The 19,648-nt window shown below is 37.1% G+C and overlaps 1 protein-coding gene and 1 long non-coding RNA gene across 5 annotated transcripts in view; one reads left to right on the top strand and one right to left on the bottom strand.

The window, feature by feature from the left end:
- The window catches only part of LOC111578767 (A-kinase anchor protein 7), an 88,604-nt gene extending 71,640 nt beyond the window's left edge, over window positions 1-16,964 (bottom strand). For 3 of the 4 annotated variants that reach the window (XM_023285713.3, XM_035955266.2, XM_035955268.2), the window contains exons 1-8: window positions 15,896-16,964; window positions 14,495-14,726; window positions 12,913-13,074; window positions 12,620-12,774; window positions 11,139-11,275; window positions 5,930-6,090; window positions 2,814-2,926; window positions 223-269 (exon numbers count right to left, since the gene is read on the bottom strand). In XM_023285713.3, coding sequence (XP_023141481.1) covers window positions 223-269; window positions 2,814-2,926; window positions 5,930-6,090; window positions 11,139-11,275; window positions 12,620-12,774; window positions 12,913-13,074; window positions 14,495-14,726; window positions 15,896-16,045 — 1,157 coding nt within the window. In that variant the 5' untranslated portion in view covers window positions 16,046-16,964. The remainder of the gene's footprint in view (window positions 1-222; window positions 270-2,813; window positions 2,927-5,929; window positions 6,091-11,138; window positions 11,276-12,619; window positions 12,775-12,912; window positions 13,075-14,494; window positions 14,727-15,895) is intronic. The other variant, XM_035955267.2, reaches the window with a different exon arrangement.
- A 2,047-nt stretch (window positions 16,965-19,011) lies between these two features.
- On the top strand, window positions 19,012-19,648 carry LOC129350239 (uncharacterized). The gene is made up of 2 exons (XR_008603589.1): window positions 19,012-19,173; window positions 19,257-19,648. It is a non-coding gene; the product is annotated as an uncharacterized LOC129350239 (long non-coding RNA).

A 19,648-nucleotide genomic window follows, 5' to 3' on the forward strand; every position in this document is an offset into this window, starting at 1 on the left:
TTAGGACACCTATATGTCATAAATTTGCAAACCTTGAGGAGAGAATTGAAAGATTAGAATTAGATTTTAGCACAAATTAATTAAAAATGCAATGTTAAACTCATTAAGTATGAACTGGATACGTTCATGTCTGAGTGCATTTAGTGAAGATAACCGTAAAATTCTGTCACTGCACTCATTTGTTCAAGTATTTTTCCATTGTAATAAAAACACAGGACCTACTTGTTAGTGTAGTTGGAGTAAAGAGCCGGATCCACTCGCTTTATACCCTGACGGAGACAAAAGAAAAACTCTGTTTATATCCAGTTTATACGATGCTCGCTCTGCTTCTCGAAAAACACAGAAATAAATTCAAACAGAGAGACTAGAGGAAGGCGAGACCGTTGTCCGTCTGGCGCCAGGAAGGATGAGACGTCTTCAGGTGTCAGAGGGAACAAGATGGATGCTGTCCTTCCTCCTCATCTCTGCTTATCTTTAACCCTCACTTATATATTTATGTAGTTCGTACACTTGCACTTTTAGTTATTCTTCCCTTTAATCTATCATTATATGCAGTCGGCTCCAAGTCTGATAATATAAAATACTACACATTCAAACGTCCTTTAAAATACCACAGTAAGTGAGTTATTCCCACTAGTAGCTTTGGCTGGAGCTGTAATTTGGCGTTTAGTATTAAATGACACATTTTACAACCACTGTGAGGAAGATGAAAATAATAACAACGACGTCCAGGAAGATAAAAGCAACACTGCAGCTGTTCTAATGTAAAGTCAGCTTTTATAATAGAGAAAAAAAGCAGTTAATATGAAAAAATAAAACTGGAACAAGACTGGCTTTGAGTAGACGACATCATCCATCCAAATAAAACCACAAAGGGCCTGTCTAATATTAATTTTTTCACCTTATTTACAGAAATTGCTGAACCTATTATTTAATCTACCAGGTTTTATTGTTATATAAGCTGTGAATCATTCATATTTGTCATCAGGGTTTTTTTATAGCTCAAAATAGGCCTTTGGAAGATGATTACACACAACTGTACACATAATAAATTCATATACAGTAAAAGGAATCAGTCTGTGTTACCACATTTGACTGAAATCTATGTATTTTCCTGTTATTTCTGACCATTTGATAAACTAAAATGTTATTTATGCTGACTAAATGAAGCTCCAATTAACAAAACGATAAAAATGTACAAATTCTTCAGAAAATTCTCGATTCTTAGCATTGTGGAGATGGAGTAAGTTTCCTTTGGTGGTAGCTAATATTTCAGTAGAAGAAACCCTGGTGTTTATATTCAAGAGTTTTAGGTTAGTTTGTACTTTTGGCATCTCAGTGTAGAGTGCAGAAAAAGAGCATTAATAAAGTAGGTTTATCCAATGTTAGGTAATGTGTTGGACTTCTCTGACACACTGATGCTACAGACATAACTGTTAGATACTTGAGTTGCCAGTTTGACAAATGAAAATCAAATATTAAAAAATAAGTATAAAATATTGGCAGTAAAAAGAGCTGCAAGCCAAGTTTTAGGCGAATCTAGTTAGTCATAAAAATCTATCGGTCACATTTTTGTGTTGGTTTCATTTACTCCAGTTTGCTGGATTTTGTATAAAATCTATTCATAAATAAAAAAAGGTACATGGGGTTACTTTTGAAAGCATCCTGACTGTATTTTATTACCTGCAACCCAACAGTATTTCATGCTGCAGTGGTGATTATGTTTTATACATTTGATATTAGGTTATTCCATCTCAAATCATTCATGTTTTTACAACAATTCCGGCTTCACCATCTGTGATTTACCTCAAATTTTAAATTTTTTTCTCACATCGAAATTTGAAGCAACAATATCTCAGGAACTATTTTGGATGAAAGAACGATTTTTTTCCCTCTAATATTTCTCACTATAACATTGATTCATATACTGCAATATCAGATAAATAGATCAAATAATCTCTGAATATTGGTGAGTTGAATTATGAAAAAAAAATTATTAATTAAGCCGTCATGAAAAGTTCCATGTTTAAGCACAAATTGAAAAATAAAATACTGCAGAAATCAACTAGTGATGTTTCCTGACCATAATTAGCTGCATGATGCAATAATACAAAACTAAATATACAGACATGAGTCGATCTGTTTCTCTATGCATTAAAGTAGGGTTTGAAAAAAAATGCCTACATTAAAAAATCTATATTTATAGCTACATTTGGAGAGTAATTTTATCAAAGACTAGCCAGCAATATTTTAGTTTTTGTGTCACAACTTGTCATACCATACTGTCATTCAGTTATGAAGTGAAAATGAAAGTTTATTTTGGAAAGTATTTGACAAATCAATTCTAAATTTCACAGATACCATTTTATATATGTAGAGTTTATGATAAAAAGTTGGAAGTAAATCAGGAATGGTGCAGGAGACGGAACCTATAGTTTATAACAAATAGTAAAACATACAGTGCATCACTATACACCATTTATATATCAGGGTTTTTCATAGAGGGATTTATTTTCACCTCCTTCTTGAGAGATTTTAGCCAAAAGTATACATAAAAACACACATTTTAACCAGTTTTGTTTCATTTATTCAAGCGTAATAGTCATTTTTGTTCATCAGTTGATCAAAAATGACAAAAATGTGTGATTTCTGTCAGATAAGGTGACACAAACTCATCGTTTTTACTCTACGTGATGTGATCGTGCTCCTTTCTGTGAGTGATCAATACCTAAAGTTTCATTCTGAGAGAAGAAAAAGAATCCATAAAAGGCATTATAATTACTCAACTCCACCCTGAATCCGTGTGTTTGTACCTGTGATCGTAGCTTGGACGCTCTGGACAGCTTCATAATGGTGAGGTGGGGTTCAAACCCACGACTGTTTCCCTGTAGAAGACCCTGCTCCTCAAAACGCCTCTGCAACAACTCTGCAACAAATATGCAGCTTTATTTAAACCCAGTGAGACAGAAGAAAGAGTAGAAACACATTTACACACTGTGAAAAGCAAAACATCTCAGAAACATCTTAGTTTTATTGATAAAACTAAAAAGGAACGGTGTTGGTTTACATGATGCAGAATGTAATCGGACACACTGTAGATTCAAAAAGAAAAAGCTTTTTGCCTGCATATCATTTGGCTACTAAAAGACGGTTAAAAGGGCACAAACTCACAACCTGCAAGGACACATCTACACTGACGGTGTTTGGAGGGAGGCCACTGAGGTATTTTTAGACAAGGAGCTCCACAGGGACAGAAAGGTTAGTAGATAATCGATAGCAGCGACGGAGAGTTCAGACAAGACGACAAGAGATTCTCATTTCCAGCTTCAGCCTTCGTTTGCTTGTTGCAGAAACATATTTTATGAATGCCGCTTCTTAAAATACAACACAAGCTCATGTAAAGGCTTTATTTTCTCCGCTAGTTGTGCTACTAATATAAAATTATGTGGTATCATTAGAGTTGCAAACAACACTCAATTTGTCATTAAGGAAAATAGTCTGAATGCTGTGACTGCTGCTTCTTAAATATGAATGTTTTCTGATTTTTTTCCACTTCTATGACAGTAAACTAGAAATCACTGGGATTTTGGGACATTTTTCATGATTTTCTAGCACTTTAAACATCAGATAACTAAAATAATCAACATATAAATCAATAATAAATATTCTTTATCTAACTGTTGGTACTTTAAAATGGACCTAGCAGAGAGGTCACTGTTCATGTAAATTTGTTTTAATGCAGCATATTATAGCTTTTCATGCCAAAAGACAAACCCAAAACCAGGAATTTTTTGGCTCTAAATTATCTGATCTCCACCAACTTTCATGCATTTCAAGCTAATGAGCTCTGAAGTGAGAGAAAAAAAACAACACAACAGAAGTCTGATAGCAGCAGCACTTTTGTAGAAACTTGGCACTGGCGGCTCTAACTCTGTAAAAGATTTATTTGTTGTATTTTGCCCATTTATGTGAAGCCCTGAGGGATTTGTCTCAGCTTGGCCGTTGCTAAAACACCAAATCTGAGCAGCAAGGAAACCCACAACGAATCCAAGAAGAGCTGTTCTCAACACTGAATGTTCACACAACTTCATATATACACTAACGCACAAATCTCCCTCAGCTAAACACAACATTTCCTACATTAATAAGTAAAAATCCCCCATTTCCTGCTGTGTGAGTGCATAAACGCGTGTCTGCTGCATGTTTCCTATTTAGGCGACATGTTGGAGTGGAAATGGGCAGTATTAAGCAAGTTTACTGTGTGTGTGTTGCAGAAGCGATGGAGCGGGAATCCTCTTAGAAACGTTGGCTTAATGTTGTCGCTGAAGGCACAACACAAAAACATACACGCAAATGATTCTGCATGCATGTGTGCTGATGTGGGAAGACACACAAAGAAAGGACACGCAAAGTGGAAGAAATTCACGTTATTGAAATAAAATCAAGGACATTTTAAACTTTAGACACAAAATTTCATGCATTCTGATGAATTTTTCTGCATCAATTTGCGTCTTTTCTGCATCCATAATGTTGCATCTATATGGAGTGCAATGGCGGTTTTTCTCCTTAAGGAAATTTTGAGTAACAGACACTACATTTCCTGCATTCTGGTGAATTATTTTTGCACCAATTTGTGTCTTTTCTGCATCTGTATTGTTGCATCTATATGAAAGTTCTGGCATTCTTTTTCAAAATAAAGGTCCTCTGTTTCTTTTATGTTTTCATTGGGAAAGACAAATTAGATGTGGGGTCTAAAGGTTCTCCTTGAGGAAATTTTAAGTGACAGACACTAAATTTCCTGCATTATGGTGAATTTTAATGCATCATTTTTTGTTTTTTCTGCATCTATATTGTTGCATCTAGGGATACTGTGTTTTTTCAAAATAAAGGTCCTCTGTTTCTTTCATATTTTCATTAGGAAGGACAAATAAAATGTGAGGTCTAAAGGTTCTCCTTGAGGAAATTTTAAGCAACAGACACTAAATTTTCTGCATTCTGGTGAATTTTTATGCACGATTTTTTATCTTTTCTGCATCTGTATTCTTGCCTCTATATGGAGGGTTATGGCGGTTTTCCACAATAAAGGTCCTCTGCATATGTTTTCATGTGGGGTTTAACAGTTCTCTTCAAGGACATTATGAGTAAATTAACAATGAGAATCTTCTTTATACAGCTTTTGCTAGTTTATGACAGTAAACTAAATATCATTAGGCTGTTTACAAAACAAGACCGTGGTCATTTTTGCCTCTAATCACCTTTTCCTGGACTTTTAGAGACCAAACTACCAATCAATTAATCGAGAACTTGACAGGCTAATTAATTAACAATGAGAATCTTCTTCTTTATACAGCTTTTGCTAGTTTATGACAGTAAACTAAATATCTTTAGGCTATTCACAAAACAAAACATTTGCCATTTTAGGCTCTAAACACTATTTCTTTTTTTTTTTTGGACATTTTAGAGATGAAACAGCCAATCGATTAATTGAGAACATAACAGACAAATTAATCAGCAATGACAATCTTCTTCTTTATACGGCTTTTGCTAGTTTATGACAGTATCCTAATATCTTTAAGTTGTTTATAAAACAAAATATTTGTCATTTTCAGCTTTGAACACCATTCTTTGGCATTTCTTATTACACGTTGGAGACAAAACAATCAATCAATTAATCGAGATTAAAAAAAAAGTCAACAAATAATGGATAATATAAATAATTTTAAGCTGCAGTCCCCTCTAAAGTAGAGTTTTAAGAAAGATCTTAAACCCTCCAGCCAGCTGCATCTTCACACGTCCCTCTAGAGGGAACAACATCCAAGCGTTGTGTCACATTAACGTCCCATAAAGCTCTCGTAAAGCGCAAAAGACAATAATAAAAAGCTATGATTCAATATTTCCAATCTATGCAGCATTAGGAGGGATAACTGACCTGCCAGGCTGTCCAGAGTGGTTCGGTGCCGTCCGGCCGTCAGTCCTACAAACACCACCTCCTTCCTGAAGTGGCTGATCCCAGAGAAGGGCAGCACCAGGTCCCTCCCACCCAGCAGCTCGGCCAGCGACGGCTCGACCTGAGCCAGGACGGCGGCCGCCCTGAGAGGAAGCAAACGCATGGATGTACACAACAACACACACTCAGCAGTGACTTAATCCTCCCCGTCAGATTACATAATGACAGAATCTGGTGATTACTAATGACACAATCTTCTTCTTCGTGTAGATTAAGCATCATCACATAACACGGTTCCTGCGTTCCGGGAGAATATCTCCAGCTGTTTACATCACTTCATATTGAAATCTGATACGTCAATCTGAAATATTAATATGTCCATTAGCGCTTAATATAGGCGATGTTAATTTCAGCTGAAATGCTATAAATTGTGTTTTTTACCCACTGAAGCATTTCACTAAAATCTAAATAATTCCCAATAAACCTTATGAGACTATTTGCCTTTTAATTTAACTATCTTTACTTTAAATCTCTAATCTGGGTCATTATAAGGTCATATCTATACATGCTGATGGGTAAAGGAGATCCAAAAAGTTCCTCCGTTATTGACGTTTTTTAAGAAAAATCTATTTTCTCAGCTTCTTAAAAATCCTGACTTTTACTATCGTATTTGTTTTATCTTAAACTTTGATCTTATAGCTGGTTGATTTGATTTTATGCTGTATCTTGTGTGTTGTTTTTTTCAGAAAAGTCTCAGCAATGCAGATCTGCCATCACTTCATATGGTAACACCTGCAGATTTGTTATATTATTAATTCACAGCTCCACAATTTTCCATTTTCCTTCGTTTTATCCATTTTTTTCATTACAGATATTTAGAGTTTACCTACAGTTTAATTCTAACAAGTCCTAATTCTACTGCAAGATATCTTTAACTGACCTCAATTTAACATAGCCATCATCCTTTTTATATTTACACTGAACTGTGGCTATGCAATTAATCGATTTCGAACGGAAATTTGAAACAATGCAGTCAGCAAAAGGGAAAGACCGTAATTTAGGATCGACATTATTCAGCATCCGAACCACTGACTTTACAAATTCATAACATTATCCATGTCACACTGTTGACGGTGTCTGCATCATGTTTTAAATCTATTACACTGTGAAAACTGCACTGAAGCTTCACTTTAACTATATCACAAATCAAATCAAGATCTGTGAAAACAAACACAATTAGATGTTTCTCCCAAATGGTTCAATCTTGTTTTGAACTGGTCAGAATGATGTTGTAGAATGTCAAACTGGAACCTTGCATCATAAAAATGTAATTACAAATATCTTGAATTAGAGTTTTGACTTGGTGAAATGACGTTGCAGATTTCCGTACTGACGTCAGAAGAAGGGATAGACCGACTGGCGATTATCGTGGCAGATATTTGGCATTTTTCCAGTTATCTGTGTCCGTCTTTTTATTGAGCAGTTATTGATAAATTAAATGCTCTACTTCAGGTCTGATGCAGCCTCCTCTCTCTCTCTGTCGTCACTCTGTGGTCACAGAAATGTCTCTCAAGCAAAGACTGTACACACTGAACAAGAACCACAAAAGAAAAATTAGCTGCTCCCTCAGTGGCTAAGGCTACACTAACAGCTGGTGGCTACGTTAGAAGGCAGCCACAGATTAAACTGAAACAGAGTCTGAGATATGGACCTTTGTGGGAAATAAAAATGACAGAATAGTGAAAGATTAGGAAAACAGAAGGACAGCGGAACGTAACTGCAGGAAACAAACTGATCATTCTCAGTTGGAGAGCATCCTAATTCAATCGCTCCTATTTCTATTGTACATGTTCAGTTATAGGGCTGCACAGTGGTTAGCACTGTCGCCTTGCAGCTAGAAGATCCCCGGTTCGCGTCCCAGCCTTCCCAGGATCTTTCTGTGTGGAGTTTCTATGTTCTCCCTGTGCATGTGTGGGTTTTCTCTGGCTTCCTCCCACAGTCCAAAAACATGCTTGGGTTAACTGGCAACTCAAAATTGCCCATAGGTGTGAATGTGAGTGTCCTTGCTTGTATCTGTGTAGCCCTGCGACAGACTGGCGATCTGTCCAGGGCATCCACTGAAGTCAGCTGGGATAGACTCTAGCCTCCCGCGACCCTAATGAGGATTAAGAAGTCTAGTTATGAATAACAAGTTTGCTGCTATCACATGCTGTTAAAACATTCTATTTAATGTATATGACTTCCAAATATCGATTATCAGTCCTTCTTGATTACCAACAATTGGCATCAGCCCTAAAAAACCCATTTCGGTCGATCTCTAGCCAGAAGCTACAGCAAGTTGGAAGTGGTTTGATTCTCAAACATAATATGGAATCGCAACCGTAACAACATTTGCTGTTTTACCACCAGGACGCCATCCAGTTGTGTCTGGAGACAAAAAATTTACAACATACTGTAATATTTCGAACAAAAATCTCTGATAAATGAAGCCCTTGTTCTCCACAAACTCCTCCTGATGAGATTTTTCTGTTTTCTAACCATCTGACCCACCACAGCAGCCACCACTACTGCCACTAGCAATGAAGCAACATCCAGTCAGAAGCCTCTTATGAGCAGCATCATCTGTGGTTTTGACTGATCAAAATGATGTTATTAATATCTGTAATTTCAATTCCAGACAGTCAGACTTGGCTGTTAAATATTCAAACAGCTGTTATGTTACACAGCTTTAATTTAATACAAGAGATTCTGTTTATTCTAATTATATAAGGCATTTTTACTCCAACTTGCTTCTTATTTTTCTCATAATTAAAAAACACTCAGCTCCATCTCTGTCAGACTTTGAACCCTTTGAAACAAAAAAAAACATGTACAAGCCTATTCAGCAGTTGTATGCAGCTGTTTCTAATGCAGCATGCAGGTAATTAGTCACAGCAGGACGTCGTATCATTGACTTCAAGCGTTAACTTTAGTCTGAACATTCACCCTTGCAACAAGACTGAGAGACTCTGTTCTGCTTTCTGATAAGTCTGACTTCACAGACACAGAAGAACCTCCCACGAGCAAATACGATTGTAATAGTAAATTAATTTCAAGGTACTCTGTGTGATTGAAATTCAGCATTTTGGAATTATTGTGTGTTTCAGTCTGTCCTTGGAGAATAATAAAGAAAATGGAGGAAGCGGGACAACAAAGAGATTTTATTCTACTCTATCCTGAATCACAGATGTAATAACTGCTCACTGTGGAGATGCAATATTAAAAAATGAATAAATAAAAACTTGATCTGTATTCGTCTGGATGACTGATCAACAGAATCATGATCTGAATCACAAATCTACCCACCGATTTTATTCTAATCACAATTAGTTGTATGTATAATTGCTTGGATCACAAATGTCTGCCTCTATAGTAATGATTCGCATCTCTGCTGCTTCTTTTAGGATGTTGCTAGAAGCTATTCTTCATCCGCTGTGCTTCCCTCTGTTTATAAAGTAAGTCCAACCTCCAAAAGTACGTCCAAAACACAGTTGTGTCAAAACCGTTCAAGTTCAAGTGGATGTAGGAAAGTCTAGGTGAGCGCTGTGCCTTTTAACTGCTGTCATTTATGTATTTAATGATGTAATCTGCACTAGTCCTCTAAAAAAGCTGAATATATATCAGTTTAAGACACTAAGCTACAATGCAGGTTTATTTGTTGGTCAATATGCTGTCATCAATCTCTGGTGTAATTTTCATGAGAAAAGTTCAACATGATTCCAGCAATAGCTCATTATTTTTGGCAGCATGAGGAACAGACTACCAGTGAACACCCCTGTGTTTTCACAACTTTAAACTGACCCAACCTTATGACAACTGCTAAGTCCAACTTATTTAACATTTACTGAATGTTTCCTTCACTCCAGGCTAACTGACAACATGTCAAAATTGGTGTTTCTTCAGATGCAATATCACAAGCTGCAACTGTGGAGTCCCCATAAAGTCAAAACTACCAGAAAAACACATGAAATCGCTACAGAAAACACAAACATGCAAGGAAAACACTCAAAATCCCCACAAAAATCATGTGAATATATGTAGCTGTTCTGTTTTCAGTCTCATTTCAGTATAAAGTAACCAGCTTCAAATAACTTAATATGCTGCTAATACTAGCTTTTTACGTTGATTTAGAATTAATTTAGGCAAATGAGGTTGCAGGTAGAGAAAAAGTCACTGCAAAAATGTTCAAACACAACACAAAAAGTTGCAAAATCACCCTCTATAACAGAAAAAAACACAGCAAAAGACATGAAATCAGCATAGAATATGCAAAAACACAATGAAAACACTTAAAATCACCTACACATAACTATGTGCAGCTGCTCTGCTCCCAGTCTGTTGTGATTAATTCAGTATAAAATAAGCAGTTTCCAATATCACCCTCAAAAACAGTATAAATCACCACTAAAGGACATGAAATCATTCCAAAAAGATGCAAAATCACCACAAAAACATGCTATATCAGTAAAAATTACACAAAAAGACAAGCAAAATATGCTATATCAGTCAAAACTACACAAAAAGCCATGCAAACACACAACGAAAGCACTCAAAATCCCCACAAGAAGATGTGATATCACAGAACTCATATGAATATGTGCAGCTCTGCTTATCTAAGTATTAAAAAAACAGGTTTGAATGATCTAATACGCTGCAAACATTTGCTTTTCATGTTGATTTACAATTAATTTAGGCTAATAAGGCTGCAGGTAGAGCAGGGAAAACATTTAGTTCATCTGAAGATAACATGCTGATTTTCTTTTATCCACATAGCCAATCGATTGGTTAAAAAATTGGTATAATTTCACTGAAAATCAAGATTTTCTTTGGTTAACTTCAGGCCTAACATACTGCAAATCATGTGTCTTTGAATAGAAAATGTTGGTGTAACTAATCGAATCAACAACAGCTGTCTTCTATTAACTGTCACTACACTGAGCCATTCTTAATGGAACTGGAAAAAGGGCTTTTCTTACTATGACAAGGTGAAAATGTCAGCTATGAAAAGGGCCTTTAGGGTTTTACTGTATGAAACGCTTTCAGCAAATATTATACTACAATTTTTACCCAATTGTCCCGAAATAAAAGTGCACCCGGGACACTCCAGAGATGTTGTTGTCTGTATTTTTGTGTTTATATTCCGTGGACTCACAGGTCTACTTGCTCCTGATCGGCCAGGTGAGTGACCAGCAGCGTGATGTGGAGAGTCGGGACGGGGATCATGGCTTTGGCCAGACGGGGCTCCTGCTGCAGAATCGCCTCCTGGACCTCCGTCACCGCTGAGCTTATCTGTCATTGGACAAATTAAACTTCAGTCAGTGGCAGCAGAAGGCATTGTTTTCTCACCTTTAATATCAGAAGTGAAGAAACTGGTCAGATTAGGAAAAGAGGAAACTTCTGCATTTCAAGCATCGACAGATGATTATGATGAGTTAAATCGATGTTCTTTCAGAGGAGCTTTGTGGTCAGTAAGCAAGAAGATCTCCCAGGTAATTGAATTTTGCAGTTTTTTTGCGCGTAAGGGATTTACAGCTGGTATAAATCAAATGTCAAAAACTCACCAGTACTCAAGAGGGAACATATTACAGTCATCTCCATAAAATATTCCATATATCTAATATATAAAAGTGGTAGCAGCATATCAGTCATAAAGGACTAAATTTAATTGTGATAATAAAGTAAAGAGAAGACCTACTAAGAGAAAGAAATCAGCTGGTCGGGTGAGAACAGGCACATTACTTTCACTCTTATTTTAGCATGAAAACAGAGGAATTTCACAAATTTTTTAATTGTTATCAGTTGGAAGAAGCAAAGAGTGAGACAAAGAAAGTCAACAATGAACCGATAAGCTGATTTCCTACAAATAAATTGGCAAAATTTTTGAAAGAATATACAATTTTGTATTAATAAAAAGATTTTTAAAAAAAAAAAACATGCAGAAACTCCAGTTAAATAGAACAGAATATAATACAAAACAATAGAGTGGCCACCACCAGAATAGTAAAAGATTTTATAAATAAAAATATAGAAAAATATACAAAGATATAAAATGCACAATAACGTGTAAAACAATCTATGAATAAAATGTACTAAATAATAAGAAGAAGAAGAAGAAGAGGAAGAGGATGAAGAAAAAGAAGATGAAGAAAAAGGTGAAGAAGAAGAAGAAATAATAATATTAAAGTGCAAAATGCACAGTAACGTGTAAAATAATCTATGAATAAAATGTACCAAATAAGAAGAAGAGGAAGAAGATGAAGAAGACAAATACGAAGACAAAAAAAGAACAAAGAGAAGGTGAAGAAAAAGGTGAAGAAGGAGAAGAAGAAATAATAATATTAAAGTGCAAAATGCACAAAAACGTGTAAAATAATCTATAAATAAAATGTACTAAATAGTAATAAGAAGAACATGAAGAGGAAGAAAATGAACAAGATGAAGAAAAAGAAGAAGAAGAAGAAGGACAAGAAGAAAAAGAAGGACAAGAAGAAAAAGAAGAAGGACAAGAAGAAAAAGAAGGACAAGAAGAAAAAGAAGAAGGACAAGAAGAAAAAGAAGGGCAAGAAGAAAAAGAAGAAGAAGGAGGAGGAGGAGAAGAAGAAGAAGAAATAGTAAAGCGCAGCCTCTCCTGACCTGGGTGTTGGTGATGGGGATGGACACAAAGTAGTTTGGTCGCTGGTTTTCTTTCTTTTTCTTCTTCTTGTCTCCGTCCTCTTCACTGTCCAGCAGCCCTCCGCTGTCTCCTCGCTTCCTCTTCTTCTTTTTCTGGGTCGACTCTGGGTTTGGGACTAGAGACGACAAGAAATAATGAACTAAAATCCTCAATATCCTTGTTACCTGGACCCTCGGTTGATGCTCAACTGGTTAAAAACTTCACTTTTACATCAAAATATCATTTAAAATAGTAATATTAAGAGTGTACATACACCCCAGAGCTTTCCATGTGGTGGGGCTGGTCAGAGCAAACGGAAGCTCAGACATTAAATTCTCAGAAGTATCAGGAGACTTGAGCTTTTTCTTCATCAGCTTCCTCTTCTCTCTCCTCGTCTTCCTCTTTGTCGTCTTCTCATCTGATCCTGAAGCAGCTGCTAAATAAAAAAACAACAAACAAAATCACGACAAAAAGGCGTGATATCACAAGCTAAAACAGCTTTGTTTTCAGAAATCTCCTATTTCTATTTTACGTGTTCAGTTATAGTCGCCCGTATTGATGAAGAAGCCTAGTTATGAATGAAGGGTTCCCTCATATCACATGTGTCAAAACATCACATTTAATGTATATCAGCTCCGAATATCAGTTATCGATCTTTCTTGATTACCAATATCCGGCATAGGCCCAAACAACCCAATATCAGTCGATCCCTAGTGCTAATGCTGACGACACGACATCATGCAGTCTATTGATTCATGACTCACAAATGTTATATGTGCATGACATCTCCAAACTTTCTGATCACACTTCACAGACTATATCAAATCAAATCAAGTTTTATTGTCATTTTGCTGTGCATACAATAGTAGTACAGGCAAGATGAAAGAGCATTTCTCCAGGAGCCAATAACTTAAAGCAAAGAAGACATCAACACTTACGCAGTCACAAGACATCCTTTTTACAAAATTGGCAATATTTACAAAATTAGCAGTGTTACAAAGTGATAGTTGAGTTGTTAAGTGTCTATATCAGCTGTGATGTAAAGTGCACACAGTTAAAGTGACCTTTATCAAGTTGAAAATACTAAAAATTACATTTAATGTGCAGATGTGTGTGCAAATCCAGATGAGCAGTTCAATATTCTGACAGCTTGTGGAATGAATTATATATATACATATATATTATATTTGATCAATGCTGCAGCTTAAGCTGCTCGTGTGCAGATTAGATGTGCAGCAGATCCTCTGAAACAGTTTCAGAGTATAAACAGGGTTTGTGCTTAATTCACAGCCTGTCATGGTGCAAACAGTTCAGCGCTTCAACACAAACTTCAAAACAGACACATTTGCACTAAAAAGGCTGTATATGAACTGGTGTGTTCATAGTCATGTTCTATACTCTGTATATTTGCTGTTTTTGAGCTAAGAACCTGATTTAGCCGCATTCTGCTGGTGCTTTCACAGATAACCTCGTTTCTACACATCGTAATACGAATATAAACTGCACTAGGGTGCCCAAAGAGTCTGAAACAAGCAGAGTATTATAATAACACGAGCTGATAATCACGTGCAAACGTCACTCTGACAAAAATATGAATTAATCTTTGACCAGCTGGTAATAAACTGCAAAAAAACCTATTCTAATGATATTTTTAACCACGTCGAGTCATGTGACACGTGATTATCCACAGTTTATTACGCTGTTGGTACTCGTGATATTTAATTTGCCGATTTGATGGCTAATTTTAAATTGTGTGGAAACATGCAGCCAGCGCAGAGTGACACTGGGTCAGAGTTCAGCCGATGTTTCAGTCCAGGCAAACGCACTCATTATCTCAGCCAGTTAGTTTTACTCACCACAAACAGACGAGGCTTTCTGGATCTCCATGTCGATCGACTTCACCGGGCTCACCTTCATCACCTCCTCGTCTTCCTCTCGTTTCTCCTCTCGTCCAACCAGGGTTTCACCTCCGCCTTCATCATCATCATCGTCGTCAAAAACAACCCCAGCAGTCTCTCTTCCATAAGAAACACAGGCCGGCTGCATGTCAGACACTGTCAGCAGACGCACAGAGGATTCTGCTGCAGCCTGAAACACAGATTAAAATCAATCAGGTTATCATTTATTTACAGGTTAATCATGTCCTAGTGATCAATTGTGTAGTGGAGACAATCGTTCATCTGTATTGATTTGTTAATCATGATCTAGCTCAACATTTTATATGGATTTTCACTCATTTTACTTGTTAGTACAACTATTAAAAGTAGTAACGCTGATGTTGAGTTTTACTGTTTTGAGTCATTATTTGTGCCTTGAAGAATTTGAACTTTGACTGTTGTTTGCTTTCGCAGAAACAAAATGTGTTTTTAGGTTGAGCTGACCTGTGTTTCTGTATGTTTGATGCCTCTGTTGTGCAACTAGATTCAGAAATAAGGGCTTGAGGCCTCTTCAGGTCTGGATTTTCAGTCTGAAGAAGCTTTTTGGTGAACTTTTGGTCAATTTAGACAGATGTCTTTAAATTTCTAGAAAGCTGTTTTGCCTAAGAAACATAGGACTAAGACTCTTTATTGTACAATTCAGAGCAGGGGTTGTGTAGGAAGACTAGTGAGTCTCTAGAGAAGACAGATACAGATGACATAGACTTGTAGCGTGGTGGCTACGATTTAGTGAGTTGTCGCCTGAGATTAGGGCTGGGCGATAAATCGATTTTATCGATTAATTCGAGTTTGTACTTAATGTCGATTTGTTCTAATGAAAATCAATTTTCTCATCAACACCGCCACCAACGCCTTCCCGCTGGGCTCCCGTAGTTCAAAGTGCCCCCCCCCCCTATTCTGATGAACAAATTAGCTGCCTACTCCCAGTTCCAATGGTCAAACTAAGGTAATAAAAAAACAATACATATAATTCTACATTTCCAAACTGGAGAACTGCCAATTGTATCTGGATTATTTTTTCCATTTGTGGTATGCATATGAAACAAAAATATTGTTCCCTATTTGGATTGGTAGATTTCAGTGGACTTCAAAAAGTCAAACTGTAGAGTTTTGTGTCCACTTTTAAGTTAGAAGGAAGTTGTCATCCTTGTTTTTCTCTATGAGACAAAGATAGAAGCTGCTCTTTTATCACCACTGCAATGGAATAAATTTGTGTGTTTGTTCAGAATCGTGGCAGTATTTCCACAACAGAAATCAGATCACAAGATTACAACCAGAATCAAAGCATATTTTCTGTAAAATAATCAGATGTTTCCTTACCTGAAGCCTGAACAGGTGTGCAGATGCCTGGGCTTTCTGCAGGTGACAGGTGGCTAATGGATGCAGCCTCCTGACTGATACTACATGTACTCTCTGTAAACTTTTCAAATACTTGGAACTGAGGCTCAGCAGGACACGGCCGAGGACCATGACACACTTCACAAACTTTAGCTGAACTGGAGCCAATATATGAGTTAAAAATAAGGAAAAATATAATAGCTCACACCTTTTGACATGAAGCTGAGGCTCAGCAGGAGTGTGAAGCACAAGTTTGACAAACTTTAGCTACCTGAGCTAGCCAAGGAGACGTTAAAGCTAACTGTAGCTAATAGACAGCACTAAAAAACAAAACATTAACCCAGAACTTTCTCTAGAAATGAGAACATGTCTTCTGACCTCTGTGCAACTCACATCTGTTGACATGAAGCTTAGCTTTAGCAGCAGCATGAACCACAAGTGTAACAAACTTTAGCTACCTGCAGCTAACAGCTGGCTAGCTAATGGGACGCTAAAGTTACCTGTATCTAAAATACAGCCCCGAAGAAATAAAATATTAGCCCAAAACTCTCTCCAGAAATGACAAATGCATAGAGACAGACTGTGCTGTACCTCCCTGCAGCTCACGGCTGTTGACTTGAAGCTGAAGCTCAGCAGCAGCATTGAAACAAAGTGTGACTAACTTTAGCTACCTAAAGCTAACAGCTGGCTAAGGGGACGCTAAAGCTGATTGTAGCTAAAATATAGTCCGTAAAAAGCAAAATATTAGCTCGAAACTGTATTGATGAAATGACAAATGCGTTCAGACAGGCTGTACTTTACCTCCCTGCAGCTCACACCAGTTGGAAAGAATCAAACATACTGCACTAAAGCTGCTGAGCTACACAGCTGTTAGCCGCTAACCGTTTCTAACGCAGCTACAGCTAACAACCAAACTAGCCGTCTTGGTAACATGTCAGAATGTTGTTGGTAAATAAAGCTGTTTAGTACTAATCTTTGCTAGGACAAAAAGAGCCGTCATTTGGAGATAATTTAGCTCCACGATGCTAACAGCTTGCAGCTTCAGGATGTAAACAAACAGCCACACTGAAGTTTCAGAATTAAAGCATCCTGAATCATTAAGCACATTTTTGGACGTTGTACATTTTATTTTGTACATATTCTCATTTTTATATTTTAGTTTGTCCTTTTCTGTTGTTTACTTTTATCTTTAAAAATTCAAAATTGTTGTTTTCACCTTTGCATACAAAGCACTTTGAGTAACCTCTGCATATGATAAGATGCTATAAAAATAACCGTTTGTGTGACACATTTGGGGCAAAACGGCAGCTTTCAGATTTTAACCTCTTAAATCTGAAGCCCTTGTTGCCATTCATGAAGGAAAACGGTCTAATATCCTATTTTGACACTGCAAGATGGCAAAAAGGTTTTTGTTTAAATGCAAATGAGTGTTAAAATGCCTGAACATTAAGAACTATTTATGTGCGATGAGGTGAACTGTGTTTAATTAAAAAAAAAAAAAAAATTAGATACATAAGTCAAGTTTGTGCCAGTGTTTGGTCATGTGCAATCAAAATATACATTCAAAAATTATTTAAAAAGGACTACAGACACTATGATGACACTCTTATTGACAGTTTATTTAAAATCGCAAATTAAATGCTGAAATGATTTTACGGGAATGTACAGAGCAAAATTGCACACTTACAAAAACTGTACAATGTATAATTGCACATTGTATAAGTTATTTCTATTTTCCAATCCTAATTTGATCGTAATTGATTTGTAGCGGTCTTGGAATAGCACAGAACTAAACCTCTGGCTCGTTAGTATTTGTTTCTTTGTTCGCACCAATAATTCCCAAGACACAAGTTACATAATGTAGCTTTAGAACATTCAATAGCTGGAAATGTACACAAAGCCCTGTCTTTAACTGTTTACAAAGACATTATTAGATCAGTAAAACTTTTTTTTTATTTGGATGATTATTTCAGCTTCAGATATGCCAGCGATTAGCAGCATTTATTCTATTTTTTTTTCTTTTTTTGGTGCAATATCAGATTTTTGTTTTTTTAAATTGCCATAACATATTATAGATTATTAGTATGTTTCACTTTCACTGTTAAATTTTTCACCCAACATCAGATATAATCATGATGACCAAATATTAATTAAATTTTTACCATTTTTAACTTTTTAAATGCCAGTTTGTTTACATGATAGAATTATTTTTATTCCATTTATTTACTGATTGACTTTAATGGGAAAAATAAGAATTATCTTTCACATTAAAAGTGATAAGTGGATTTTTTAGATTAAAAAAATATTATTTCTGTGATTCTTTTATTTTTTCATTTATTTATCATTTATTGATTTTTAATAAAAGCTCAAATACATTTTAAAATGAAATTGTTTTCTCTATATTAAACACATTTGCCAAAATTAATTCCATTTGCATTAACACAGCCAAAATAATAATAAAAAAACAGAAGAAATTTAAAGCAGAAAAAAATGTCACAAAGGTGGCATGAGGGCTTAATATTAAGGAAAAAAACCTGCAAGTTCCAAACAAGAACGAGACTTATATAGAAACTTGTAAATAAATAAAACCCGGAGTCTGTCGAGGCAGTTTTAAACTGTGGCCAGAAGAGGGAAATCATGTTTCGTCCATTTGCAGCTTTAATTCAGCAGATGAACATGAATGAAGAAATTTCAAGAAGCAGATTTGGCCTCGAGTCAAACTTTCAAAATAAAGGTCTCAGACAGCACTTTGATTCCAGAATGCGCTCTATAATTCCCTAACTTGTAGCTTTTATCCAAGTTTGATTTAGATTTTTGTCAGTATAGATGAGAAAATACACCAATAATTGTTCTAAAAGCAACCCAATCGTGTTGTTCTTTGTGTAAAATTTTATTTTGAGAATAATAACATTGTCAGGGCTTCCTCCTCTGTCCCAGCTTCAGCCTCCACCTGACCTCCCTCCTCCTCCCTCTCCCCCTCCTCCCTCCTATTCCTCTCCCCCTCCTCCTCCCTCTCCCCCTCCTCCCTCCTATTCCTCCCCCCCTCCTCCCTCCTATTCCTCTCCCCCTCCTACTCCCTCTCCCCCTCCTCCCTCCTATTCCTCTCTCCACCTTCCTGCTCTGTCCAGCTGTTGTTCATCACCAATCACTCATCAACGGAACTCCGGACAGCTGTGGTGCAGCACACCTGATGATCATCTCCACCATAAAAGCCGGCTGCACACTTCACACCCTGCCAGATAGTAAACTCTGCTCACGCAGTCAGTCGTCTAGCCTTGAACCTTTGCTGAGCTTTTTCCATTGAAAAGCTTTACCTTGATTAAACTCTGTTTCTCTTGTCTAGCTCTGCTGACCCAGCTGCCTGGTTCCACCTGCTCTGTCCTCCCATCTCCTGCATTCTGGATCCAGCCCTGACCAGATCTCCCCCCTGCCTCCCTCACCTTGGACCTGCTGCCTGCTCCTGGAACCCCTGCTCATCGTGGAGGGTCTCTGCCTGCCGTGTGCCCCCCTCGGCTCTGGAAAACACCCCGCCTGTCGCCCCCCTGGAACGAGGCCCTCCTGCCCGCTCTCCACCGCCGACCCACCCCATGGAGAACGCCAACCGGGCCGCCGGTTCCTGGTACAGTCACACCACCAACCTCCCCTTTAGTTCAGTTATTCCAGTCACCAGGTTCCCCACCCCGTCCAGCACTCCCCTTTGTTTTGTTAATAAAATCCACCTTTGTTCTTGCCTCA

The sequence above is a fragment of the Amphiprion ocellaris genome, chromosome 12, assembly GCF_022539595.1.
Source record: "Amphiprion ocellaris isolate individual 3 ecotype Okinawa chromosome 12, ASM2253959v1, whole genome shotgun sequence".
Taxonomy (NCBI): domain Eukaryota; kingdom Metazoa; phylum Chordata; class Actinopteri; family Pomacentridae; genus Amphiprion; species Amphiprion ocellaris.